This window comes from Carcharhinus amblyrhynchos, chromosome 2, assembly GCF_965287045.1.
Source record: "Carcharhinus amblyrhynchos chromosome 2, sCarAmb.v2.hapA, whole genome shotgun sequence".
NCBI lineage: Eukaryota > Metazoa > Chordata > Chondrichthyes > Carcharhiniformes > Carcharhinidae > Carcharhinus > Carcharhinus amblyrhynchos.
Window position 1 is genome coordinate 44,080,670 of NC_137325.1, and position 17,963 is coordinate 44,098,632.

The 17,963-nt window shown below is 45.2% G+C and overlaps 3 protein-coding genes across 3 annotated transcripts; all 3 read right to left on the reverse strand.

Moving 5' to 3' along the window:
* Window positions 1-56: 56 nt before the first annotated feature.
* Window positions 57-4,539, reverse strand: LOC145360643 (ferritin heavy chain-like). The gene is made up of 4 exons (XM_080215993.1): window positions 4,438-4,539; window positions 2,283-2,429; window positions 1,916-2,041; window positions 57-212 (listed from the first exon to the last, which is right to left on the reverse strand). The coding sequence occupies exons 1-4, from the start codon at window positions 4,537-4,539 to the stop codon at window positions 57-59; spliced, it is 531 nt and encodes a 176-aa protein (XP_080072119.1).
* Window positions 4,540-8,436: 3,897 nt separating this feature from the next.
* On the reverse strand, window positions 8,437-12,056 carry LOC145360672 (ferritin heavy chain-like). The gene is made up of 4 exons (XM_080216025.1): window positions 11,955-12,056; window positions 10,174-10,320; window positions 9,852-9,977; window positions 8,437-8,592 (listed from the first exon to the last, which is right to left on the reverse strand). The coding sequence occupies exons 1-4, from the start codon at window positions 12,054-12,056 to the stop codon at window positions 8,437-8,439; spliced, it is 531 nt and encodes a 176-aa protein (XP_080072151.1).
* Window positions 12,057-15,575: 3,519 nt separating this feature from the next.
* On the reverse strand, window positions 15,576-17,465 carry LOC145360651 (ferritin heavy chain-like). Its single transcript, XM_080216003.1, has 4 exons — window positions 17,364-17,465; window positions 16,615-16,761; window positions 16,199-16,324; window positions 15,576-15,731 (listed from the first exon to the last, which is right to left on the reverse strand). The coding sequence occupies exons 1-4, from the start codon at window positions 17,463-17,465 to the stop codon at window positions 15,576-15,578; spliced, it is 531 nt and encodes a 176-aa protein (XP_080072129.1).
* Between the last annotated feature and the right edge of the window lie 498 nt (window positions 17,466-17,963).

A 17,963-nucleotide genomic window follows, 5' to 3' on the forward strand; every position in this document is an offset into this window, starting at 1 on the left:
AATTGGAAACACATCTCAGCAGCAAAGCCATCTCCAATCCAATCCCAGATGTCACATCAAGTGCTCTCCTCCAGTGAGAGCTTGTCAAACAGGTACTCTCCCATCCCATTCTCAGGGGCTCCCAGACACTTCAAGTTGGTGATGTGGTCTCCAAGTTGCTTGATGGTCTTGACCTGCTCATCCAGAAAGTGAGTCTCCAGAAAGTCACACAGCTGGAAGGGGAAGAAAGAGTCAAATAATGTGAAGATGAGTTCCTCTACAGCCAATCCTCTTCATGCTCCTGCTTGCATCAAGAGATTGAAATGATTTGGCCTCGTTCTGCCCCACACCCAATACATCTTCCTGATATGTCACTGATGCATTGATCTATGACCCACAGCACCTTGCACCCAATCTAATCCTTTCAGAAGTGTAGCCATGGTTGCAATGTAGGAGATGGAGCAGCTTGTGCACAGCAAGATCTACTTGGAATTAAGTGGGCATATTAGAGAGAGGCAAGGTGGTTGTTAAGGAGAGGTCATGTCTCAAACTTGATTGAGTTTTAGGAATGACAAAAATGATTGATGAGGATAGGAGAATGGAGTTGTCAACATGAACTTCAGTAAGGCCTTGACATGGTTCCTCACAGTAGACTGGTGCAGAAGGTGAAGTTGCATGGGAGAGGTGAGCTGGCAAGATGGAGACAAAACTGGCTTGGTCAAAAATAGAGGGTAGCAGTGGAAGGTGTGTTTCTGAATGGAGGGCTGTGACAAGTGGATCAGTGTTGGGACCTTTGCTGTTTGTAATTAATGATTGGAGGAAAATGGAACTGGATTGATTAGCAAGTTTGCAGACAACACAAAGGTTGGTGGATTTGTGGAAAGGGATGAGGACCAGAGGATACAGCAGGATATAGATCAGTTGGAGACTTGGACAGAGGTGGTAGATGGAGTTTAATCTGGACAAGTGAGGTAATGCATTTGGGAAGGTTTAATACAGATAGGAAATATACAGTTAATGGTAGAGCCCTTAAAGAGTATTGATAGGCAAAGGGATCTGGATGTACAGGTACACAGGTCACTGAAAATGGCAATGCAGGTGGAGAAGATAGTCAAGGAATACTTGCATTCATCAGCCAGAATATTAAAAATTGGCAAGTCATGTTGACACTTTATAGAACCTTAGTTAGGCTGCATTTGGAATATACTGTTATATCTGGTTGCCACACTACCAGAAGGATGTGGAGTCTTTGGAGCGGGAACAGAAAAGATTTACCAGGATGCTGCCTGGTATGGAGGGCATTAGCTATGAGGTTGGAGAAACTGGGTTTGTTCTCACTGGAGAGACAAAGGTTGAGGGGAGACCTGAGACAAGTCTACAAGCCTGAGGCATGGACAGAGTGGATAGTCAGAAGCTTTTTCCCAGGGTGGAAGCCAATTACTAAGGTGCATAGATTTAAGATGCAAGGGGCAAGGTTTAGAGGAAATGTACACAGCAGATTTAAACAGAGTAGTGGGTGCCTGGAACTCATTGCTGTAGAGGTAGTGGAAACAGATACAGTAGTGACATTTAAGTGTTGTCTTGTATTTGTCAAGACTAGGACAGGAATAGAGGGATATGATCCCTGGAAGGGTCAGGGGTTTCATTAAGTTGGGCAGCACAGTCAGTGAAGGGTTGGAGGCCTATTCTTGTGCTGTAATTTTTGTTCTAGCCTACTCCCACAGGTGGGAATGTGATAAATGACAGCAGATATTTGGGTTTTTGGGTTATTACTTTATCCAATTACAGATTGCAATGTTGCTCATGTCACATCCATGTCCACACTGGGATGTGGGGATTGAAGACAATGCAATGTTGGGTCTAACTGGTCTCGCAGGGAGATGCACTCAAAGACAAGTGTACCAGGAGATCAGAGTTACAATGAAGTGAAGCTTACATGAGGGTCAGTCTGGGTGGTGGCGAGTTGGTGGAGATCCAGGAGACTCTGGTTCACATTCTTCTCCAGATCCAGGGCTACTTGCATTGCCTGGAGACCGTTACCCCACTCATCCCTCTCTGGCTTCTACAATGGAGAAAGACAGGACAGTTATTTCAGGGAGCTTCCAGTTTGTCCATTTGGACCAAGAGGGAAGGAGTTCAGGATCAGGTCAACTATTTCCCCAGTTTTGTGCAGGATTATGGGACAATTTAAAATTCCACATGTACAAAAGTATCAGTGCCCACACAGCAAGATTGTTCTGCTGATAATTCTGTCAGGCCAGTGACTTGAAGACTCAAAGCAGCCATTTTCCCCCAATTCCCACCTTCACATCCTGGAGGAGGATGCGGCCTCCACGTTTATTCTGGAATTTAATCAGCTTCTCCGCGTGTTCCTGCTTCTCGTGGGACTGATGTTTGAAGAAGTGGGAGAAATTGTCCAGGGCCACATCATCCCGGTCAAAGAAAGACATCTGAAAGAGAACAATCCCAATTCCGTTAACCACAACACGGAGGCCCCAAGTCCCCTTCCAGAATTCTAATCAAACTGACTCTTCAATATGAAGACACTTTATATTATCCTCCCTGCTTCAGGGATATTGAATGGTCTGTAACCCAATGTCTGTTACTAATTGGAATGGTCAGACAGGAGAATTGGAACAGGACAACCCTCAGATCTTCTGCTGGTGTTCAAAGCACACTTTCAATGACCATAAAATCAGATTTTGCATTTTTCTTGCACACCTTGGTTTAGCATCTGCACTGAAGTTGATTATTAATTGAAGTGCAGAAAGTCACTACTGGAAGAACTGTAAATACATAAATCCTCATTTCAATGAGGTGCATTAAGAAGTCAATTCTAGATGATAAAGTGTTAGAATTGAGATTAAATTGTTACCATTTCCCAATCAACTTCCATAATTTGGAATCTTCAAATATAAAACATTGATGTACTAATGAAGCTACAGGCTCATAACCCAGAGAACAGACTGCCCGAGATGGTGAGCAGTCTGAAAACATCTGGAAGCTAGCAAGAGACTGCAGAGCCTGACAAAGTCATCTAGACTCAAAACATTGGGTAGAGAATAGAGGCATAGATGCTGTCACACCTGCTGAGATTTTCTAGCACTTTGTTGTGGAAGCTGGAATTGAATCAGAGCAAGCACAAAGTTGAACATAGGCATCGAGAGAAAGGTAGAGGCGATGGCTGAGTGGTATCATCATTAGATTATTCATCCAAAAACTCAGCTAATGTTCTGGGGACTCAGGTTCAAATCCCACCATGGTAGACAGTGGAATTCAAATTCAATAAATATATCCAGAATTAAGAATCTGATGACCATGAAATCATTGTCGATTGTCAGAAAAACCCATCTGATTCACTAATGTCCCTTTATGGAAGGAAATCTGCTGTCCTTACCCAGTCTGGTCTACATGCGAGTCCAGAGCCACAACAATGTGGTTGACTCAACTGTCCTCAGGCAGCTAGGGATGGGCAATAAATGCTGGTCCAGCCAGCAACACCCATGCCCTATGAATAAATTAAAATGAAACCAGTCTAGCCAATGTGGCACCATTCCCTGACCAACTTTGTTAACTCTTTTAGAATAAAAAAGAATTCCATTTAGTTCCAGCAGTTAAGGGGATGGATGATAAGTATCAGTAACATTCTGAGACTAAACATGAAGATTAAGAACACTTTTGCTCTGTGTCTAGTCACTCATTGAGCAGCCACTCAGTAGACCAGGTGTAGTTATACAAATAACAATACCTAGGCTGTACTGACAGGAAGGGCAGCAAATAAAACAGGTGACAAGTCAAGTCAGGGAAAGAATTCACTATATCAGAATAGATTTTTATCTCAGGTACAAACAGAGAGACAAGACTCAAAGATAAAGATAGGAGGCAGTGAGCTCCAGATGAATCTGCATGTCCTGTTTTAAGGGAGGAGGAACTAGACAAACTCAGACTAAATTAGGACAAAGTAAAAAAAGTCACTATCTGTGCATGATCTGCATATTCTCACTCTGTGCAAGTTACCTCTGGATGCTCCAGTTTCCTCACACAGTCCAAAAGATGTACTGGTTAGCCTCATTGGGTGCACTGAGGGAGAATTTAGCATGACCAAACAGGTGCCAGAGTGTGGCCACTAGGGGGATTCCATTGCAGTGGAAATGTAAGCCTACTCATGACATTAATAAATAACCTTTACATGTATTGTGTGTTAAGCAGTTAACAGAATCTATCTACACCATATCTAGTACTAAATCCCATGCTTAGGGTCAACATAGAAGGAGCCACTAATTCCACAAACATTGAGCACACCAACCAATACTGGACATCACCATATCCCATTCTCACAGAGAACGTGTGAGAAACTGATATTTAGTTTAGACAGTCAAACACAATCAAACAGGCAAGTTAAATTGAAATTGGGAAAAGAGAGCTTGATTTACCAGAATAGATTGAGACAAGACTCACCAGAGAAAGATAGAGATAGGAGGCAGTGAGCTCCAGGTTAATCTGCTTATTGACACCAGCTTCACAATCCTGGTGATAATTTTGGGAGATCTGTGAGGCCATTGTGTGAGTGTGAACTTCTTTTCCCAAATTGAGAACAAACACCAACAACTCCTAAACACAACCATTCAATGGACTTGAATTTATACTCCAGGAGCACAAAGCAATTGTATCAAACAGGAAATGACATCACTGATGATGGTCAAGCACTCTGGTTAACCAATCAGGCAACTGCCTTTTCCAATTGGATTCCAATCAGCACAGGGTGGGATTGGGGATCCAATCAGGACATTGATTGACAACCACCTGTTGGGCACCGCAGGGGCTGGGGTGAGTTATAGACCCCGACAATCACATTTTGATTTGACGTGTTTTAAGTTTCCTTTGTACTTTTTGTTTCAGTTCGGGCCGTTCTCCTTCCTTTTGGGGAGCTGGCCCTTTTACTTTGTCCTAATGTAATTTGAGTTGGTCCACTTGGTTTGACCCAAAAGGAAGCACCACCGCCCCCACCGCCCCCCACCCCCCACCCCCCGGCCCCCTGAGCCTGCTCCGCCATTCAATAGCAACTTGGCTGATCTGAGTATAACCTCAATCCGACCTTCCTTCCTATCCCTGATAATCTTTCAGCAACACCCCTGCGCCCCCCCCACCCCCCCCCCACCACCCCCCCCCCCCCCCCCCCCCCCCCCCCCCCCCCCACAGCCCTCCCCCCCCACAGCCCTCCCCCCCAGTACGTTAATCCCGCATCCACCTAGCTCAGGCTGCAAAATATTCCAAGGCTCTGGTTCCTGCTGGGGAAGAGTTCCAGGGAAAGAATTCTCCTCGTCTGTTCTGAACCCAAAGGGGTGCAGGTTAGGTTGATTGGCCATGTTAAATTGATCTTAGTGTCAGGGGGATTAGCAGGGTTAATATGTGGGGTTATGGAAATAGGGCCTGGGTGGGATTGTGATCAGTTCAGACTCGATGGGCCGAATGGTCTCCTTCTGCTCTGCTGGATTCTATGGATTCTGTCTGCCCTTATTTTTTAAACAGTGACCCGTGGTACTCGATTCTCTGAGGGGACATATCCTCTCCACACCCACCCTCGGTGATGATTAGACTGGATCTCCCGCTAGACCCCACCCCCCCCTCAGGTCTATCAGCTCACGTCATCCCAACAAGAATTCCAGGTGGGATTTTGTAAGTCAGGGGGAGAGTGGCAAAAGTTGAAGAAGAATTTTTTTTATTCTACATTAATTGCTTTCCTCCCCACACCGCCCCCCACAGTGGGCTTTTAAAAGTCTAATTAAATCAGATTCTCAAGCACCAGCCCCCCAACTCCCCCCACCCCGCCCGTATCCATCTATTCCCTCCCTGTTCATGTGCCTATCCAGATAAGTCTTAAGTGTCACTAATGTGTCTGCCTCAACCACCTCACTTGGCAGTACATTCCAGGTCCCCACCACCCTCTGTGCAAAAACCTTCCCCCCACATCTCCACTGAACATTCTCCCCCCCACTTACCTTGAACTTGTGCCCACTTATAATTGTCATTTCTGCAACTGTAACATAATTTGCCAACTTTTATACTGACCAATTCAATAGGTGTGGGGGAAATGAAGATTACACCACGCATCTTGTCCTGACCTGGGAACCTGTCTCAATCCTTGCATTGGGCTGCTTTTCAAGTTGTTTCTTATCAACTTGGGAAGCTGAGGGGAGGGACGGGGGTCGTGTACAATAGTTGTGTATTTAGGATGCAAAAATCAGCATGGATCCTGGTTTGGAGACAGATTGTGATGTCTACCTGCCTGGAGTAGACCCATAACCAGTTCCCCATTGTGACTGGGTGTTCCCCATTAGAGATTTAAATATTCAAATTGGGCATCTTAACCATACAACTTGGTTTGCCACACCCATTCCATAATCAGGATGTGTTCTTGCATCTTTGTAGAAATGTTATTCTATAGGCAACAGAATCCGTATCTCAATCTATGTTGGGAGTCTGGAAGGAGAAAACAGTTGGGATCAGTATTGCTATTTTCCTGTTTATTTTCTTTTCCTTCTGGGAATCTTTCCTCTTGTGGCAGGAATGTGTTGGTCAGCCATTCTGTCGCGGCTCCCGGCTATTTTCCCCGAGACCCTCCAGGCGATCCACCTCAGGACTGAGGGGAAAATCAGCCCAAGATTCAACAGCACCAACATTCTGGGAACTGAGCTCCAAACGTTTTCCTTTTAATCGATACCGCGCTGGATTCACATTTTCTTCTAATGTCACCCATTCTCAAAGAGGACAGGAAAATGGTGGCTGGGGAAATAACACTGCGATATTAGTGGGTGAAACATTCCTGCAGGGGATGTGAGACTCAATGGCAAAGTCAGCAGTTATTGTCTTTGAGAAGTTAGTGTCACCTTGAAGCGCTGTAGCCCGGGTGGTGAATGTGTTCCCTCAGCACCGTTAGACAGAGAGTTCCAGCATTTTGACCCAATGGTGATGATGAAGGAACGGCAATTTGTGTCAAGTCAGGATGGTGCGTGACTCCGAGGGGAAACCTGGAGGTGGGGACATTCCCATTGCATCTGCTTCCTTTGTCCTTCTGGGTGGTGGTGGTGGTGAGGGAGGAAGGGGCTATCAGAGAAGCGTTGGGTGTGATGCTGCAGGGCATCCTGTAGATGGCACCCCCTGGAGCCTTGGTGAGGAACTTATAGCCACTTGGTGTGTTGTTTTCTCTCCAAGTTAATCTGAAGTCCTTCATGCATTCACTAACAAACCTAACAGGGATAGATTCTTGAATTGCTCAGCATGTGTTTTACATATTGGATCATGGGATGCCAGTATCAATGGCTGCACTACATTTATTATCCATCCTCTATTGCCCTCAAATTAGTGGGGTGGGGGAAAAGAAGGGAGAATGAGATCCAGCTTCTCAAATCCCTGCAGTCCACCTGGTGCAGGGAAAACCATCATACCGTTAGAGAGGAAGTGCCAGGATCCCAATTGGAGTGATGGTAGATTTCCAAGTCATGATGCTGAGAGGCTGGAATGGGAACTTTGATTTTGTTGGTGAGTATTTATTGCCCTTGTCAGGGTAAGATGGGCAGTAGTGTTTATTTCCCCCAATGCCTGCATTACAAGAAGGCATTTAATCACAAGGCTAGGGTGGGGGCAGTGTATTTAATCAGACCTTTGAAAGACTGAAAAAAAAGTACTTGATGTAGAACTAAAATTCTTTGTTCAACTTTTGCCACCTTCCCCCAGGCTCAAATCCCCCCTTCAGGCAGCAGGACCTCAATTGGAATTCCTGTTGGGATGATTTGAGCTGATGGACCTGAGGGGGAATTCAATGGGAGATCCAGTCTAATCCTCACCTGAGGGACACTCACAGGGTGGATGCAGAGAGAATGTTTCCTCACAACTCAGAGGTCACTGTCCATCAGGTGTTATTCTTTAGGACCAATAAGAATATTGTCCCTGTCTGGCTGGGTTGAGTCTCTGGAACACTTCCTCCAAGGAGTTGGAGCAAGATAGATTCCTGATTAACAAGGGGTGAAAGGTCACAGGGAGGAGGGACAGGGTTACAAATCAGATCAGCCATGATCTTCCTGAATGGTGGAGCAGGCTAGAGAGGCCCCACTCCATTGAGTTAGTGATTGTTCTATAACCAACACAGTTACTGGGGTAGAGAGGGATATGGGCCAAATGCAGGCAATTGGGACCAGCATAGTGGTAAAACTGGGCAGTATAGACAATTGGGCTGAAGGGCCTTTTCTTACACTGTAAACCTGAGCATTAATGGTGTCAAATAAAAAAAATGTGTTGAATAAAAGGGTAACAGACAAGATCAGTTAATTTTTTTTATTTCATTTATCCAAATTCAATTCCTCACTACAAGTTCTTCCTGGAGAAAGCCCAGTGGTCCAGGTGGAATTGGAAACACATCTCAGCAGCAAAGCCATCTCCAATCCAATCCCAGATGTCACATTAAGTGCTCTCCTCCAGTGAGAGCTTGTCAAACAGGTACTCTCCCATCCCATTCTCAGGGGCTCCCAGATGCTTCAAGTTGGTGATGTGGTTGCCAAGTTGCTTGATGGTCTTGACCTGCTCATCCAGAAAGTGAGTCTCCAGAAAGTCACACAGCTGGAAGGGGAAGAAATATTGACAGTCGCAAGAATGTTGAGTTACTGCAGAGCCCATTCTCTTCACACCTGTGTTTGTGTAGGGAGATGGCTGGATTATGGTAAACTACCAAGGCATCTCTTCAAGAGAAAATCAGTTTGGGATATTCCACAGGTCACTGAAAGGTGCTAAAGAAAAGCATTTGCTGTAAACTATTGGACACTTCTGAAGGAACACCAATCACCACCTGGAGAGGCAAGACTTGATCAGGGATAGTCAGCATGGCTTCAGAGGGAGGTCATGCCCTGCAAATGTTATCGCATTTGAGGTAGTGACCAGCTGTCTTGATGACAGTAATGCAGCTGATGGAGTCTAATGGATTTCAGCAAGGCCTTTGACCAGGTCCCATATGAGAAACAAGGTGGCAATTGTGCATGGGAACTTGATAAGTGGTTTCAAAATGGACTTAGTAGCGTGAGACAAAGTGATCACTGAAGGCTGATTTAGGGACTGAAAGTCATGGCCCAGTAGTTTACCAAGGGATCTATCTTGGGCTTGGAATGGTCCAATGGAATTTAACCTTGAAGTGTGAGATGATGCATTTTGCAAGGAGTAATTTAAACAGAATTATTCCATGACTGACAGGAAGCTAGGAAGTGTTCCAGAAACAGGGAAGTGATATTGGAGTTGAGGCCACAGCTAGAGTACTGTGTGCAGTTCTGGTTGTCACATTATAGGAAGGATGTGAAGCAGATTCACCAGGACACTGTCTGGGATGGAGCATTAAGTTATGGAGATATGTTGAGTGTTATTGGAGCAGAAAAGACTGAGGGGGCAACCTGATCGAGGGGCATGGACAGAGTGGAGAAGGAGCAGCTGTTTCCCTTAGTTGAAAAAGGGAAGTCACAAGTTCAAGGGGCAGGAATGTGACAGAAAAAAAACTTTACCCAGAGGATCTGGAATGTGCTGTCAGGGAGGGTGGTGAAGCAGGATGCCTCACATCCTTTAAAGCAAAGGACCTGGATGAGCAGCTGGCACATCATAACATTTAGGGCTATGGGCCAAATGTTGGTAGATGGGATTATGAGGTCAATTGTTTCTTTGTGTTAGTGCAGACTCGATGGGCCTCTATTGAACTGTACAATGGGACAAGTCAAGCACTTTAGTGTAGCCACTGTTGAAATGGAGCAATGTGCACAGCAAGATCCCACACTATCACAGACAACAATGTGATAAGGGATTGAGGCAGGTCAGAGTTACAATGAAGAAGTGAAGCTTACATGAGGGTCAGTCTGGGTGGTGGCGAGTTGGAGGAGATCCAGGAGACTCTGGTTCACATTCTTCTCTAGATCCAGGGCTACTTGCATTGCCTGGAGACCGTTGCCCCACTCATCCCTCTCTGGCTTCTACAATGGAGAAAGACAGGACAGTTATTTCAGGGAGCTTCCAGCTTGTCCATTTGGACTGAGAGAAGGAAGGAGTTCAGGATCAGGTCAACAATTTCCCCAGTTTTATGCAGGGTTATGGGACAATTTAGAACTCCTTGTACACGAGACAAATTGAATCCACATCATTAAAGCAGCCATTTTCCCCAATTCCCACCTTCACATCCTGGAGGAGGGTGCGGCCTCCACGTTTATTCTGGAATTTAATCAGCTTCTCCGCATGTTCCTGCTTCTCCCGGGACTGGTGTTTGAAGAAGTGGGAGAAATTGTCGAGGGCCACATCATCCTGGTCAAAGAAAGACGTCTGAAAGAGAACAATCCCAATTCCATTAACCACAACACAGAGGCCCCAAGTCCCCTTCCAGAATTCAAATCCATTTTTACAGATGCACTAGATAAAGCATCTTCTCTGGATGCATCACAGCTTGTATGGCTCCTGCTCTCACTAAGGTAAGAAAGTACCAAGGGTTGTGAATGTAGCTCATGTAAACCAGCCTTCCAGCCATTGACTGGATGCAGTTCCTGCTGCCTCCAAAGCAGCCAGCATCAAGGACCCCATGCACCCCAGACAGATACAAAAGCCTGAGGACACATCAAGAGCAGCTCCTTCCATCAGACTTCTGAATGGATCTACAAATGTTAAGCTGACTTCCTCTAGTGCATACTAAACAATACTTTTCACTGTCTAATATGTGACAATAAAGTCAAGCTGACTATTCAAAATGAAATCATTCTAAATGATCCTTACTCCCTCAGGGATATGAAATGGTCTGTAACCCAAATTGTAAAGATTATCCAGAAAGAATTGGAACAAAAACATCCAACACCAGCAATGCTATCAGTTTGTGTGCATCTGCTCTCAAGTGTATATATATACACACACACACAACCCCCACTGGGGAAGTCAACTTGGATTTTATATTTAACACTAGGGAAATTGAGTAATAAATTTCAAATGCAATAGTCTCAATTCTTGATTATAAAATTTGTTAGGAATATCATGATTAAATTGTTACCATTTCCCAATCAACTTCCATTATACAGTATCTCCAGATATAACAAGACAGTGGTGGACTAATGAAGCTACAGGTTCATTGAGAACCCATTGCTCACCCTCTCAGGCAGTCTGAAAACTAGCAAAATACTGCAGAGCCTGACACAGGGTCATCCAAACTCAAAACACCAGCTCTATTCTCTCCCTATGGAGATTTTCCAGCATTTTCTGCTTTTGTGGAAGCTGGAATTGAATTGGAGTGAGCACAAAGCTGAATGTATCAATAAAAGCAGGAGGCAATGCCTAGTGGTATTACTGCTAGACTATTAATCCAGAAACTCAACTAACACTCTGGGTTCAAATCCCAGCATGGCAAAACTTGAACTCAAGCTTAAAATCTGGAATTAAGAATGTACTGATGTCCATGAAACCATTGTCGATTGTCAGAAAAACCCATCTGGTTCACTAATGTCCTTCAGGGAAGGAAATCTGCTGTCTTTGCTGAGGCTCTGGAATCACGTGTAGGCCAGACCCAGTAATGAGGTTGACTCAACTGCCCTCAGGCAACTAGGGATGGGCAATGAATGTTAACACAGCTAGCGACACCCATGCCCCACAAATGAGTTAAAATAAAATCCAGTCTGGCCGATACTTGACTCAACTCTTCTGGAATCAAGAATTCCACCCAGAAGTAGCAATTTAAGAGGATGGACAGGAAATGCCTGTAACATTTTAAGACCAAATATTCAAAGATTCAGAACACTTTTGCTTTGTATATAATCCAGCATTGAGCAGCTAATTCGTAGACCAGGTCCAGTCATACCAATACCTAGGCCGTACTGACAGGAAGGGCAGCAAATAGAACAGGCACCAACTCAGGGAAAGAATTCACTCCATCAGAATAGATTTTTTATCTCAGGTACAAATAGAGAGACAAGACTCACCAGAGAAAGATAGAGATAGGAGGCCATGAGTTCCAGGTGAATCTGCTTGTTGACACCAGCTTCACAATCCTGGTGATAGTTCTGGGAAATCTGGGAGTCCATGTTTTTTTCCTTCTCTTCACTCCCCACCAGCTTACTCAAGAAAACCCCTGTATTACAAATATAAGATAAGCACAAATGTCCTAAAACTTCACTACCAAAGGACTCACATTTATACCCCAAGAGCCCCAACACAAGAGCCCTAAACAGGAAATGACATCATCAACCATGGCCACCCCATTCCTGTTCACCAATCAAACAGCTGCCTTGCCCAATTGGAATCTAATCACCTCAGGATCAGATCTGGGGGGGGGGGGTCTTTTAGGTTCTTTCAGGTCGTTCTTTCGGGTCGAACCAAGTAAACAAACTTAAATTACGTTAGGACAAAGAAAAAGGGGCGGCTCCTCAAAAGGAGGAGGAGCAAGGATCATATTTGGGGCCAATCAGAATGTGAAAGGAGAGGTTCCTCTGATTGACAACTCAACTCGTGATGTCATTGCTGATTGACCTTCGACCTCCTCCACTGATACAAACTCAACATGAAGCATCTGTACCTAAAAATCATCCTCTAAAACATCATTTTGAGTGGAGGTGTTAAGACAAGTTTATTGCAGAGCCCAGTTACATTAAGTCTTCTGAGTCACTGCTTATTCTAATTATTCTAATATCTGGGGACCTGGGTTGGAATCCCACCATGGCAGTTGGTGAAATTTGAATTCAGTAAAATAACTGGGGTCACTGTCAGTGTGGGATCTGCAATGGTCTCCCTGTGTCTGTGTGGGTTTCCCCTGGGTTCTCCGGTTTCCTCCCTCACTCTAAAGATGTTTTGATTTAACTTGATGGGCGGCACGGTGGCATAGTGGTTAGCCCCGCTGTTTCACAGTGCCAAGGATCCGGATTCTATTCCTGACTAGGGTCGCTGTCCGTGTGGAGTTTGCACGTTCTTCTTCGTGTCTGTGTGGATTTCTTTCGGGTGCTCCGGTTTCCTCCCACAGCCCAACGATGTGCGGGTTAGGTGGATCGGCTGTGCTAAATTGCCCCTTGGTGTCAAGGGGACTAGCAGGGTAAATGCATGAGGTTACAGGGATAGGGTCTGGGTGGGGTTATGGTCGGTGCAGATGTGAACGGCCAAATGGCCTCCTTCTGCACTGTAGGGATTCTATGAACTTCTTTCTAAAACCCTAACGGCAGCAGGGAAGAAGCTGTTCTTGAATCCGTTGGTCCATGTTTTCAGACTTTTGTATCTATTTCCCGACGGAAGAAGGTGGAAGAGAGAATGTCTGGGATATGCAGGGGCCAGGATTATGCTGGCTGCTTTCCCGAAGCAGTGGGAAGTGTAGATGAATTTGTACGCTAGGTGGATTGGCTATGCTAAATTTTCCCTTAATGTCCCAAGGTGTGCAGATTGAATGGATTGGCCACGGTAAATGAACAGGGTTACAGGGATAGGGTGGGGGTGAAAGTCTGGGTGGGATAGTCTGTCAGAGAGTAAGTGCAAACTTAATGGGCCCAATGGCCTCTTCTGCACTGTAGCGATTCTGTGAGAAAAGGGGAAGAAAATATCAGTCAGCCACGTTGGGAAGAACTTCAGTGCACTCCCCCTTCTGGGGCAGTTTCTCAGGAGGATTGAGATGTAAATCAGATGCTCAGTGAACAACAGTGGCCAACTGATTTGAATAATTCGGGTCCTGAGAGGGAGTGGGATTTTTTTGTGATTGGAGAATTTTGGGGGAACGTGTCCAGTTCATGACAGTTGTGAGGTGTGGGTGAACGTGATGTTAGGTGAGACAGATCACCAGATTGCGACTACACGTCAAGATGTGTTTAATCGCAAATCCAGAAATAAGCAGCAGTTACACTTTGCAGAATGGCTGCAGGAGGAGATCCTTTGAGCCTGTCAGTTCTTACAAGACCCTAGGATGCAAAGCCATCTGGTCCAGGGGGAACTTGTCAGCTTTTAGGTTGAATAGCTTTCCCAGCACCCTTTCCCTGGTGATGGCCATCCCTCCCTGATCACCTCTTGACTTTCAAGAATCTTTGGGTCAGTTTGAGTTCTTGCCTCTGAAGGTGAGCACAAAACTCCAGTTTGATGCCTCTGCCATTTCATTACAAATTTCCTTCATCTCTAGAGGGATAACACCAGCTTTAGTTCTCTATTCAAATACTTGTAGACACCATCACTGTGTTTTTATATTGCTAGCTAGCTTTCTCTCATACTCTATTTCCTGCCTCCAGGGCTACACAGTGGCTAGCACTTTTGTCATGCACACATCAGATTAGCCAAGCGTAAGAACTGTGAAGGGAACATCAGTTTGTACTGCATGAGAAGATTGGGTGGAAAGTGGGCTCTGGTGGATGTGTTGCCATGTAGAATGCACTAGTGAACAGTCAACTGCCAAGCTTTTTCACTTCAAATCAGGCTGGAGAACTGGTTAAGCCATGGGGAATGAACCAGGCAAGTGCCATCTCCTAGATTTGCATGATAAGGCTATAGTGGGGGAAATGCTTCAGTCACTGACAAACAGGCCCTTATATGAACACAGCATGAGCAAGTGAGCTGCACTTAGCGCACCTGAACCTCAAGTTGGCTGCCAGTAGAGTCTAATAGATCTACCCTTTACAATTGGTATTTGTGCAGGTCCACCCAGGTGAACACTTTTCACATGTCTTTGTCCAACAAGAAAGCCCAGCAACATCCTTACTCTAAAAGGCAAAGGAAGTTTGGCATGTCTGCTACAACCCTCACCAACTTGATGCACCATAGAAAGCATTCTTTCCAGTTGCATCACAGCTTATGTCTCCTGCTCTGTCCAAGGCCACAAGAAACTACAAAGGGTTGTGAATGGAGCCTTATCCATCACGCAAACGAGCCTGCCATCCAGTGACTGTCTACACTTCCTGCTGTCTTGGCTAAGTGGCCAGCATAATTAAAAGGAGCGAGAGTGACCTAACAAAGTATTCTGCACTCTCCTATTCTTCATGAACAGTATGCTTTGTCTGTATAGCATGCAAAAATACTTCTCACTGGTGTTCTAACACATGTGACAATAAATCAAATCAATTTATATTGCATGAGAAAAGGTACTAGTGTTGAGACAGTCAGCCAGCCAATTGGTTAAGATAGCTATGGAGAGTGTACTAGGAACTATTGTGCCCCATACTTGCTTTACAAAAAAAAAAGGCCACATTCCTTCAACCCAGGATTTCTTGTAGATGCTTTGAATAGATCCTCACCACAACGTGAAGCGAGGCAGGACTAGGAAAGTTGAAGGCTGGATACTTGTGCTCCATCCTCCCCTGTTGGAAGGGGGGTTCCTGGGGATCTAAATCACTATTGTAATTGATAATCCAGTCAATCAATCATTCTGTGACTTCAAGCTACCACAAGCTCCAAGTATGTGCAGGAAAAGTGTATCCATTGTCTGAATAAAGGGCAATAGACAAAAACCAGTGAAAGGTTTTTATTTAATGATTTCTTAATGCTACAAGTACTTTCTTCCTGGAGAAAGCCCAGTGGGTCAGGTGGAATTGGAAACACATCTCAGCAGCAAAGCCATCTCCAATCCAATCCCAGGTGTCCCATTAAGTGCTCTCCTCCAGTGAGAGCTTGTCAAACAGGTACTCTCCCATCCCATTCTCAGGGGCTCCCAGATGCTTCAAGTTGGCGATGTGGTCTCCAAGTTGCTTGATGGTCTTGACCTGCTCATCCAGAAAGTGAGTCTCCAGAAAGGAACACAGCTGGAAGGGGAAGAAAAAGAGATGGTCAAATAATAAGATGAGTTCCTCTAACTAATTCTCTTTACACTCCTGCTTGCATGGAGTTGAAGTGATTTGGACTCGTTCTGGCCCACACCCAATACATTTTGCTGAAATGTCACTGATGCATTTGCTCTGACCCATAGCACATTGCACCCAATCAAATCCTTTCAGAAGTGTAGCCATTGCTGGAAAATTGAGCAGCTTGTGCACAGTGAGATCCCACTCCCACAGTTAACACCACTAATATTAATAATGTTGCCAACTGTAATTGGATAAAGAAATAACCCGAGACTAGCAAAGTTACTCTCGTCATATCCATGCCCACACTAGGATGTGGGGATTGAGGACAATGCAGTGTTGGGTCTAACTGGTCACTGAGCTGATTGTGAGATCAACTCAAAAGACAAGTCCACCAGAGATCAGAGTTATGATGAAGTGAAGCTTACATGAGGATCAGTCTGGGTGGTGGCGAGCTGGTGGAGATCCAGGAGACTCTGGTTCACATTCTTCTCTAGATCCAGGGCTACTTGCATTGCTTGTAGACTGTTGCCCCACTCATCCCTCTCTGGCTTCTACAATGGAGAAAGAAAGACAGGACAGTTATTTCAGGGAGCTTCCAGCTTGTCCATTTGGACTGAGAGAAGGAGTATAAGAATTGCTCAGGGCTACAGGACTAGTGTACAAGGTGATTAGCTCAGTCTCCCCCCACCACCCCCCCCACAGAAAAACCGAGACATTACTCTGTTTGGTGACAACTGAGCCAGTAGCAAGAGATCAAGACACCAGAAGCTGAACAAAGAAACTATTCTCTCTGGCAGTGTAACAAATTGAAACCACATCATTAAAGCAGCCATTTTCCCACCTTCACATCCTGGAGGAGGATGCGGCCTCCACGTTTATTCTGGAATTTAATCAGCTTCTCTGCATGTTCCTGCTTCTCCCGGGACTGATGTTTGAAGAAGTGGGAGAAATTGTCGAGGGCCACATCATCCCGGTCAAAGAAAGGCGTCTGAAAGAGAACAATCCTAATTCCGTTAACCACAACACAGACCCATTCGAATCAATAGAAAGTCACATTAAGGGTGGCAGTGGTTAACACTGCTGCCTTGCAGCACTAGGGATCTGGGTTCAATTGCTGGCTTGTGTGGAGTTTGCACATTCTCCCCATGTCTGCATGGGTTTCTTCTGCCTGCTCCAGTTTCCTCTCAGTCCAGAGGATGTGCTGATCAGCTACTAAATTCTCCCTCAGTGTATCCATCCAGGTCCCTGTGTGGGACAACTAGGGAGGAATTCCTTTGCCGTGAGAATGGAAGCCTACTTGTGACACTAAAATAAGCTTTATACGTAGTAAGTGTTTATCAGTTACCAGAATCCATCTACACTATGTTCAGTACAAAATCCCATGCATAAAGGTCCAAGGTAGAAGAAGCCAGTAACTCCAGGAACACTGAGCACAGCAACTAATACTGGACATCACCATATCTCAGTCTCATCATAAAATTGGGTTAAACTGATATTTAGATAGGACAGTAACAAAACTCAAACAAACAAGTTAGATTGAAATGGGGAAAGGGTTGGATTTACCAGAATAGATTTTGAGACAAGACTCACCAGAGAAAGATAGAGATAGGAGGCAGTGAGTTCCAGGTGAATCTGCTTATTGACACCAGCTTCACAATCCTGGTGATAGTTCTGGGAAATCTGGGAATCCATTGTGTGAGTGTGAGCTTCTGTTCCTAAACTGAGGACAAACACCAACAACACCTAAAAGCTTCTAGCCAAAGGACTTCAATTTATACTCCAGGACCACAAAGCAATTGTATCAAAGAGGAAATGACATCACCAGTGATGGCCAAACAATCTTGTTAACCAATCAGAGAGCTGCTTTGTCCAATTGGATTCCAGTCAGGGGATTGGGTATCCAAGAACCAATCAGAATGTTCAAAGACCCGCTCCATGGATTGCCAACTCAATTCCAATGTAATAATGTTGGATTTTTAACCCTCCTCACAAATGCATAAGGGCAGGTTGGGATGGTGATCTCCTCGTGAACCTGCTCCTGGGCCTGGTGAGACGCGCCATCAACAGGTCCAGGCAGTGGTCAATCAGGGGTCTGTCTGTCCTGACTGTCTGCCCCTCTACTGCAGCTACGTTCGCAGCCGGGTGTCCCTGGAGAGGGAGCATGTGGTGTCTGCGGGCACAGTCGACGCC